This window comes from Drosophila serrata, unplaced genomic scaffold, assembly GCF_035046125.1.
Source record: "Drosophila serrata isolate PLE 108 unplaced genomic scaffold, ASM3504612v1 contig_49, whole genome shotgun sequence".
Lineage (NCBI taxonomy): Eukaryota > Metazoa > Arthropoda > Insecta > Diptera > Drosophilidae > Drosophila > Drosophila serrata.
In genome coordinates this window covers 5,042-16,206 of record NW_028256947.1, presented here as the reverse complement: position 1 = coordinate 16,206, position 11,165 = coordinate 5,042, and the positions used below count along the sequence as shown (strand labels likewise).

General features: G+C 41.1%; 1 protein-coding gene across 1 annotated transcript; it reads left to right on the top strand.

Moving 5' to 3' along the window:
- Nucleotides 1-8,190: 8,190 nt before the first annotated feature.
- On the top strand, nt 8,191-8,553 carry LOC147644958 (uncharacterized). The gene has a single exon (XM_086836750.1). The coding sequence runs from the start codon at nt 8,206-8,208 to the stop codon at nt 8,551-8,553; it is 348 nt and encodes a 115-aa protein (XP_086692876.1). The 5' UTR covers nt 8,191-8,205.
- Nucleotides 8,554-11,165: the final 2,612 nt, after the last annotated feature.

The window sequence follows — 11,165 nt, the reverse complement described above, 5'->3', positions numbered from 1 at the left end:
TTATATATTTTCTTAATTAATGATAACTATACCAGTGAGACCGTTGACTACATTTTAGGATGCCTGAACAAAGTTACTGTCAAATTTTGTTGATGTTTTTGAAAATATTTGAATTTTGAATTATTTATTAATTGCGGAGTTACGAAATTACGGATACAAGGACACTAAAAAATGTCCATTAACATTTATCCATTAATTATACCCTTGCAGGAAATTATACTTTTTGTCAGAAGTTTGCAACGCAGTAATGAAGTCATCCTCGACCATATAAAGTATTTATTCTGGATCATCATCAACAGCAGAGTCGATCTAGCCTTGTCCGTCTGTCCGTTTCTACACAAACTAGTTCCTCAGTTTTGAAGCGTTCTCAATGAAACTTTGCAGCTAGTCGGATATGACTCACGACGGATCGGACGACTATATCATAACGCTCCATAGGAACGATCGAAAAATTAAAAAAAAAATGTAACTTTTCCAGTTTTCAACAGATTTTTATAAAATTTGAAATTAGAAATTTTTGAGGAAAATGCGAAACTGAATGTCAAACTGTAAATATTATATGTATAGGTGAATAAAAAGAAAGAAGTCATTACTTCATTGTTTTTAAACATAAATATATTTAATTTATATTGCATTAATTCCGAGTGATCGAATTTTAATCTGCAAGGGTATACAAAGTTCGGCGTTTCGAAAATTTAAATTTATTTTTGGTTCAATGATTTTTATAATTGAAAGAAATAAGATTCTTTTCTTGTTGAAGAATTTGAATATACTTAAAAGTATAGTAATTTTGAATTATTAAAATTAAAATTAATCCAATAATTTTTACATTTAGTTAATGTTCAATGGTTTGTTAAATTTGAAAGAAATAAGCTTGTTTTGTTGTTAAAATAATTTATTTAATTTTTGTTTTTAATTGTAACAAAAAATAATTTCAAATTAATTTTTTGCGTTTATCTTCCCATTTTACGTATGCATTAAAACTTTAGATCTCAAAAACTTTGACTGCTAGACTTCCGACACAGACAAATTCAAAAACACACAAGCTTCGGATATCGGGTGTTTGACTGTAATAAAAAGTGGCGTGTACTTTTCTAAATATTTTTTAGCAGTTCATGTAGCCTAGAATTATTTTTAGGCCTTAAAAAACGTACATTATAAATTTTTATATTGTTTGTTATTTTTAAAATTAGTACAAGAATTTTTTAACAATCATCATTTCAGATAGTTAGGTCTTATGACAATTAATATTGTTTATTTAAGTACAAAGGAACAGTTGTTTTGTTATTCATCACTCATAATTTGCATCTAAAATAATAATAATAGCAATGCGTCTATATATTAATAGTGTGAAAATTGTGAAATAGAAAGTTAACATTTTAGAAAATAGAACAAATTTTATTGTATGTATTTGTTACAAAATAAAGTTGATTTTTACATAGAAACTGTCTTACTTGAATGTATCTATGATATATAAACTCAATAAAACTTTAAATGGAGATTTAAACAGAAAGGTCGAGCGCGGGCGAATAAATAAAAGAAATCTTACTTCGGTCGGCCTAAGTTTGTAAACCTTTGCAGATTCGATCGTTAATAATTAAAACAATATAAATTATATGTATGTTTGGTAACGAAATACAAGGTAGGTGAAGGTGCTCAGGGTGCACGCGCAATGGTCCAGCTGCTCTTTGTCGGCTTCGTGGGGTGGTGTTCTTGTCCCTATACCTCCGAATCTGATCATTCTCTAAATTATTGAATAAATTTGCGTGCTGCGACAACTAATAGGTTTGGAAAGAAAAGGTTCCGCACAACCAGAAAAACTAGGGAAACTCTCACTTGCAAACTTCCAGATGATCTTCTGATGACATAGAGGTCAATGTCGCCCGCCCTGCCTTGGCCGTCCCTATCCACAACTATGGTGCTCAGTCTTCGGACGGCCCCTTTTTGGGTTGCTAACAAATAACTCGCCAGGGAGGTATCCTAGCCATAGGCAAGCAAAAGTATTTTCATAACATTATGTTTATTCTTAAAAGTCTAAATAAAATTTCTTTTAGTTAAACAGGTTAAAATATGTAAACGTATAGTAATAAAGTCCATGCAGCCAAATAAAATGGACAAGAAATATAAAAGCATAAAAACATCTTTTAGCTTTCTTTTTTGCTTAAACTTAGCCTAGACGTAACTAACAAACTAACTAAACTTACATATGATAAGAATAAAGCAAAGATAATAAAATATAATATAGGAGACCATGTGTTATTAAAAAACGAAGAAGTCACCTAACTAAGCTTGGTCGGTTCGAAAAATCGAACAACTAAATGGCGATAGATATGTTTTAAAGTCTTTAACAGGCAAACGAACTTATAAGTAACACATGAGTCTTTGAGAGAATGAAGTAAAGAAATGAATGAAGAATTAGATGACTCGAGAAGAGATGCATCTGACTCCCAAATGAGAAATAGAGATAAAGAAGGCACAGTAGTTGCCTTAGAATCCCAAGAGGAGATATAGAGACCGCACCATAACAGATGGAATTGTTATGGCGGAGGTCTAAAAAACGCACAGAAGGAATTGTTATGGCGGGGATCGGTAAAAATAACTACTTGTCATAATGAAATTACAGAAAAGAATTATTATGTTCGATTTAAAACAAAATGTTATGAAAAATTTTATGTGATGGTATTCTGAAACCAATTTGATTGTTTTGTATAGAAGTTTTAATTTTATATGAATAAAAGTTAATTAAGTTAAAGGAAAATAAAATTTGACGATAACTGAAAATATCTTGTGGTAGATTCAACACACGGAACGTCTGATTTGTCAGGAAGGCCGTGTCATAGAATGGTAAATTAGCCCACTGTATATGTGTGGCAAAGAATGGTTAGTTTGACCATTGTGCAGGCATGTAAATTTTTGAGTGGCGACACGACGTCACTAACGGTTCCTAGAACGCACAGCGGTTCAGAAGAAGAGATATCTGCTCTTACTCTGCTGCTGAGTAAGGTCTGTTCGTAGGGGCATAGAAAAGAGATGACATTATGATTTGCCAGAATTGTGAATTAGCCTAGAGTGTGTGTGGCGAAGTCAGCTAATGTTATGCCACCGCGGTGCACTGGGACGAACTGAACTTGCTGCGTAGTGAAGATGGAATGTATGTATATAGCATAGACGCGCGTTTGCCAAAACTCCGCTGTTGCGAGGCAGACAATTTTCAACAACTACATTGATAAGGTTCCGTTGCATCTCGGTGACTCTGATTAACCTCTAAATTTGCGCGGTGAAAACTAAACGGGTTCATACCTACTGAAGCGTTCAGACGTTTTTCTTTTATTAATTCTTGTCGCGTGAGAAATTAAAAATGTCTAATACAAAAAACTCGGCTCAGCAGCAAAATGAACCGCTAAGTGATGTGGACTTCTACCGAGCCAAATCCCAATCCCTTTTTCGGCAATTGAGCTCGATGAACTTTTTTTTTCGGTTGGCAATTCTGATGATATCTCGTTTCCATGGATCCTATTCTGATTGGCCGGATTTTATTGCGACGTTCACCACGGTCATCGGAAATGATGAGGAGCTAAGCGATATTAAAAAATTACAATATCTAAGGTCAAGTTTAGGCAGCTTGGCTCTAGAGACCATACGTTCGCTTGATTCACACAAATAGATTCGATAATAAAGTTCTACATTTGAGTTAAAAGGTGTCGAGAAGGGATCAGCCAAGGCTCTTCGAGAGTTAAGCGATTGCATGAATTCGCATCTACGAGCAATCCGTACCTTTGCCACTATGCAACAAATCTTGGATGGATTGCCATCAACGATCTATCTACGTGGGATTCTATGGAGTCGTTCTTGCAGAGGAGGTGTAGGATGATGAAAAATTTGGATCAAGCCTTGGTAACGCAAACACCAGGTCAGCAGGTGGGAAAAAACCTGCATAAATATAGCTCAAACGCGTTAATTGCTTCAGCTACTATCTCAAATCTTCCGCTATGTATATTTTGTGGTGCGAAGGATCATTTTTTGGCAAAATGCTCTCGATTTTTAAATTTGAGTACAAATCTTCGATTTAGAGAAGCAAAGAAGTTGCACCTCAAGTTGTGCCTCAACTGTTTGCGCAAGGGGCATAGCTTACAGCAATGCAAGTCAACGCACTGCAGATATTGTCACATGAAGCACCATTCATTGTTGCATATCAATCAAGACCCATCCGTAGCATTCACCTCAGTCTCATCAATATCATCCGATCCACTTCTAAACTCTCATCCATCAACATCATCTCCATCTGCATTAGTATCATGTTCATATTCATCGAAACCTCCACCAAACCCCACAGATATTCTGCCTTTTTCAAAATAATAGCTACGGGACAAATTCATTTGAATATCGCGTTGCCAACACTTCAGAACACCAAACTTTGTTGGATCGTGTCTGGAGGGCTGCCGAGTGCGTCTAATCATAAGTCTATCTTAGCTGCCATCGTCAAGGATCCTAGTAATCATTCTGATGATGACACACTTGCTGGCGTAGTAAAGCCAGCTGTCTTTTTGACCGCAAGAGCAATGCAACACCTCTCTTACGATAAAAGGAAATATTCACATGCAGGATCACAAGCGTTGGTGGCTACATTGCCAAAACCTTATTGGCCAATTGGAGACCGCAACTTCGTAGCTTGCCGTTCTTGCGCCTAATTATGCGCGCATATGTGTATCGCTACACTTGCTGCGCTCTTAGCTCTTCTCCTTTGTTATCTATTTCTCTTTCTCTCTTCTTCTTTTGTCGACTTATCTATCTAAGCTACATTGTAAGCGACTATATTTTGAAGCCAAGCGTTTGATCGGTAGTTGCAACTCCGACGAGAATAAAGCAAGAATTAATTCGGCATTTAATCCACCTATTCGTGCGTTAGTTATTACTGCTCAAGGGTGGTAAGTTCGTTGTTTTCCCCATAAACAACTTTTTTAGCCCCGAAATGCGGAAACTTGGTGGACCGCCGTATCGCACATCCGTTGGAAAATTATGTTCTCCTCTTATTCCGATGAAGACGTTTTCTAGTAGCTGGCCCAAAAAAGAAACGTTGTTATCTCGTTATTTGGCGCCAAATTTAAATGAAAATACAACTTACACAACCGCCCAGACTCAGAACTAATTTTATTCGCCGCTTACCCTGAAATTGGATTTTTCCTTTTAAGATTTTTCGTTTTTCGCATCCACCCTTTTTATTAACTGCTCTAGGGAACTGGTAAATCGGGAACGAAAGATCGTGGCAGATCTCTCTAATTGCCTTTCCACCGTTTGCCAAAATTCACAGATGCCACTGTTGCCTCTTTCTCTATGAGAGCTACGCCCCCGCCTTTCTTCTTCTACTTCTTACGTTAGCACGGGGACGGGGAACTGTAGATGGGAGCACCGCATTATGTTTACAGTTTTACAGTTACAGGCTTACATTCACAGTTTTTTCTTTTTCCGAAATTATAATAACCTGCAAGGGCATAATAAGTATTTTTAAAATGGTTGCATTAAAAAATGGTCAGATTGATCAAGATTGAACAATCGCGCGCAGTCCCACAAGACCAACAATGGATGGTCGCACTAGAGATACAACATAAAAATACAACATACACACTTCTCTCGTGGATGATTTCTGACTCCGACTATAACTGTTCTCGGGGATAAACTTCGGGTGTGAGTTATTCTTCTTCCACCGGTACGCCACGAGGACCAGAGGCAAGCATGCGTACTCCAGCTACTTCTTTTTTGTAACAAATCAAAAATATCAATATCAATAAAGTTAAGTTAATCGGTGTTCTCCTTGGGATATCGGGTCGGGATCTCTTACACCAACCATGCCTAAACCAAATACATTCCTGAGACGGACCCTGGCCGTCCTTGAGCTACCTGAAGGACGACAGACCGTCACAAATTTTTTGTTGTTTTGACAAAAAAAAGACATGTTTTGTTTTGATACTGATCTCTTATGTAGAGACAGTAAGCTTCGACTCTTGCTTTCTAAAACCACACAAAGAATGCAGATTCGAAATAAAGTGCAAAAAGTCAAATGCGATTACCAATATCCGTTCACTTTTAATTTTAATTATCGCTTTAATTTTTCCGAAAACGCGTAACCAATTTTAAGAGGCATCAGTGCACAAACGTTTAAAACTAGTTGCATTTAAAATATCATCACGTTCGGCTCTGCGGCCCGATAAAGCTTACCGGCCGGACACGTTGTGCATCCGGACTTTTACTAATGTGTTGGAAGGCATGGTAACAGGGGAGCCGGGTGGAGCTGAAGGGATGGCAAACCATGTGGCAGCAGCGCTGGAGCATGCATGCGACCAGAGCATGCGGCTGAGAGGGTCGTTTCGAGAAAGTCGCAGGCCAGTCTTCTGGTGGAGCGACGAGATCGCCGATCTGCGATCCACCTGCCACCGTGCCCGCAGGCAGCTGACTCGGGCGCGCGGCTCTCCGCGAGCCTTGGAGTGCAGCGAGGCCTTCAAAATTGCGAGGAAGGCCCTCAAGGTGGCCATAAGAGGCGCAAAGAGGGACCGTTTCCTGCAGCTCTGCGACGAGGCGGAGGACGACCCTTGGGGCGGAGCGTACCGGATGGTAGTCAAGAGCCTGAGAGCTGGCAGCACAGCTCCATCGGACCCCGAGGAGCTGGATGTCATCGTGCGAGCGCTGTTCCCGAGTGGAGCTCCGGTGACCGTGAAGCCGAGCACGGACCGCCACCCCGCCTGCGAAGTCTCGAAAGAGGAGGTGATTCGGTTGGGAAGGAGCGTGCACCACAAGAAGGCGCCGGAGCCGGATGCCATACCCAACAGGGCCCTGAAAATAGCTATAGCACTCCACCCGAGGTAGTTCGCCTCATTGTACTCCAAGTGCCTGGAGGAGGGAATCTTTCCGGAGAGGTGGAAAAGGCAGAAGCTGCTGCTGCTCTCCAAGCCGGGAAAGCCACCGGGTGAGCCATCCTCCTACAGGCCAATCTGCCTGACCGACACCGCTGGCAAGGTGTTCGAGAAGATCGTGGCAGCCAGACTAATTGCGGCCATCGAGGAGTCCGGAGGTCTCTCCCCGAGCCAGCTCGGTTTCCGGAAAGGGAGGTCCACGCTCGATGCCATTGAGTTGGTCAAGGACATAGCTGGCACGGCCATCGCGGGTACGATGTGGAAAGGCGGCTCCAAGAGCTACTGTCTCGTGGTGACGCTGGACATAAGGAACGCCTTCAACACCGCGGACTGGAACCGAACCTTGGAGTCCCTCGTCGCCCTGAATATCCCAGGATACTTGCTAAAAGTAGTAAGGAGCTACTTTAGTGAGAGAGTGCTCTTAGTGGCGTCAGCTATGGGTTCCAGAGCGTACGAAGTCTCTGCCGGAGTCCCCCAGGGCTCCGTGTTGGGACCCCTGCTCTGGAACACCATGTACGACGGGGTTCTGCGACTACCTATGCCCAGTGGCACTACTGTTGTCGGGTTCGCCGACGACGTGGCAGTGGTCGTAACCGCCAAGGAGCGTACCGCTGCGGAAGACTTGGCGAACGAAGCGATCGGAACGATCGAGGCATGGCTTACAAGCGCTGGCCTGGAACTAGCGGCGCACAAAACGGAGGCAGTCCTGATCTCAAGCAGGAAAGCGGTGGAAACGGCCGAGATCCGGGTCGGTGGAACCGCGATCAGATCGCAGAGGGCGATCAAATACCTCGGCGTCCTAATCGACACACGGCTGTCATTCAGGGAGCACCTGGAGTATGCCCAGAAGAAGGCCAGCGGGACGGCAGGAAGTCTCGACCGCATACTGCTCAACACCAGAGGGCCCAAGCAGATCACCAGGAAGCTGCTGACGAGCGTCGTAACATCCCAAATCTTGTATGCGGCGCCGGTGTGGGCAAAAGCAGCCGCGACGAAATCGTACATGCGGGGCGTAGAGGCCACCTACAGACTGTGCGCTGTTAGGGTGGCGAGCGCGTTCAGGACGGTTTCGGACGACGCCGTTTTGGTGATAGCTGGCATGGTCCCCCTGAGGGAGCTGGTCCGTGAGAAGGCTGAGGTTCGGTGTGCGCTGCGAAGTCACGAAGGACCAGGAGGCGGAGCTAAGGCCGAGGCGAAGAGCGCGGCTAGAGGAAGGAGCTACGAGAGCTGGCAGGCGAAGTGGGACGCCTCGTCGAAAGGGCGTTGGACGCACAGGCTGATCCCCAACCTAGTGACATGGATGGAGCGGAAGCATGGGCAGGTGGATTTCTACCTGACCCAGGTTTTGAGCGGGCATGGTTGCTTCCGTAACTACCTCAAGAGGTTCGGTCATGACGACGAGGATGGTTGCCCGGAGTGCGGTTCTGGAGTTGCGGAGGATGTGTACCACATAGTTTTCGAATGCCGCAGATTCGACGAGGAGAGGGCCGCCCTGGAGGAGGTAGCAGGAGCGGAGATCAGGGTGGACACGCTGGTGCCGATGATGTTGGAGACCCCCAGGATGTGGGAAGCGACAGCAGCATTCTCTGCCAAGGTGCTGAAGGCTCTCAGAGTGTTGGAGAGGGGTAGAAGGGAGCGGACGGGCTAAGAGGCCTACTATTGTGCGAAGCATTGCTTTGCGGCCGTACCGCACAATATGGGTCCTTGCCTCGTTCCTAGTCGTATTTATGTTACGTTAGGTGTTGTCCTATGATTAAAATCGAATATAAAAAAAAAAATTTAAATATCATGTGGATACGAAGATATTGGTTTTTGAATTGGTCGACCTCAAAAGTCACTTCCGTTTATAGCCCCGTTCAAATCACTTAATTTCCATCTTTGCACCAATGAAAGAGCTAAAAAGCACTGTACGGAAAGCCTTTCATCAGAAAAAAATTGTTTTCTTTTATGATATTTTTTTTCTTTTTTTTTTTTTTGAATGTGTACAAGTACAAGGAATATACATATGGACATTTGTCATTGTTACATTTTATTAATTTTTTGGGTTTTGTTTTGTCCATAAAAGTCTATCATAGCTTATTCATATCATAGCGTATTAGACATAAAAAATAAGACGAATATATTTAGCAAACAAAAAATACGATACAATTAAAATAAATATTAATTGTAAAGAACATCGGCGCTTACGATCCAAATACGTTATGTAAGAATACTCACAAGTACTTGTGGATCGAAATAATTCTGCAATAATTGCAATATTTGTATGATAAAGAAGCGATAGCTTGTGAACCCCACAGGCGCAACAACGAAATTCGAGTTTCCAAGTGTCCGTATATTTATATATTTTCAACATTTTTAGATTAGTTTCATTCATCCTACAAAGAAGGTGGTCCGGTGAACCAATTTAGTCGTCGTTGTAAGTTCTTTACACAACATCTTCTCAGTTCTGCTTGAAACAAGTATTGACATATATAGTGACATATTCACAAATTCCGTTATGTACCAAGCAATATGAATCTGCAGCGTAGGCGATCTCCCGCTGAACCAATGTAAACAATCCACATCCGGAGCAGGCAATGCGGCTTCTCATTAACAGATAATTCTTTAAATGACTAAGTCCCGCTCTCTGAGTGGCACTCTCACTCTCAAATTATTATGTACAATCAATATCCCAAGCGGGCGATCTCGCTCCGCAACTTATGTAAACGAAGGGCAGTAGAAGTAAGATTTTTGTCACAATAATTCAGTCTTAAGCTGAGATCATCTGAATAAAGACGTGAACCTAAATATTCGTTTATTAATTCAACTTGGCGTTGTCCTTAGTCAACTGACGGGACTCGACTCAAATAAATATCAAAACTTCACTGGCGCAGCCGGTAGGATATAAAAGTATCGGAAAAAAGAACCTCGTGGGAAAATAAATTAATTTTTATAATTCAGTTCTCGAACAATAATTACGCAAAACATTTTAATACCATTTAACTTGAATTATCATTCCAACTCAGTTGTCCAACAAAAAGTGGAAGAACAAAACAAAACAAAACAAAAACACAATAAGTCCAACGGCACCTAACAGTTAAAAACAACAAATAAATTTTAAGAAAATTAATTTAAACAAACATTTCAACTTTAAAAAGTGAAATCAAATATAAACTAAAATAAATTTTTGTTTTACTATAACAACAAATTTACTATAACAATGGCACAACCAGTTATCGCCGCACCCCAAATAGTTGCTCTAAGCGACAACAACCTTGCTGAAGCTCGTCGGCAGCTAAAAGACATCATGCCATTTAAGGATGATCCAGAAACCCTCTACACTTTCGTCAGCAGAGTGGACTATGTAATTTCACTCTACCAAACTAATGATGTGCGACAACAGAGGATTCTTCTTGGAGCCATCGAAAGAGACTTGGACGGACACGTAACACGATCATTGGGCCTTCCGAAAATTGAAGATTGGCCTACCCTTAGATCGAGACTAGTTGCAGAATTTAAACCCCAAACACCGAACTACAAACTACTGGAGAACTTACAACACCAACACCTTACAAGGGAAATCTGAGAGCATTCTGCGAAGGAGAAAGACGACGTCAAGTACTAATTTCGAAATTGCATCTAGAAGGTAACCAGCCAGATTTTCTTATTTATCTTCAGGCGATTAAAGATTCCATCAAAATGTTGATCAGAAAATTACCAATACAATTATACATTATTTTGGCTCATCATGACATTGAAGACTTAAGATCATTAATCACTATCGCACAAAATGAGGGACTATATGAAGAACATGTTAATTTTGAATTAAATAAAATTCCAGAAAATCGTAATAAAAACTCAAACCCTAATCAGAATTCTAAACCACACAAATTCAGTACAAATACACAAACCCAATATCGACCAAGTTACCCACAATATTCTCAACCATTCCAACCTACTTTTAATCAATACACGCAATCATTTAGACCCATCTATACACAACAGATACCTAACAACCAAACTATGTGGCCAAATCATTTCGGACCCAACCAATACATGAACACTCAACCATTTACTCACAAAAATCCTTTTCCACAATATTCAAATAAAATTCAAAATCCTCAAACAGCACATTTTAAAGGAAATACATACCCTCAATAACAACAACCCTCCACATCTAAAAATACTAATTTCCCGGTTACCAAACGACTAAGACCATCGGACAGTGAACAAACCAAAATGTCTATTGACGAATTGAGATTTTAAGACGCACACGAACAC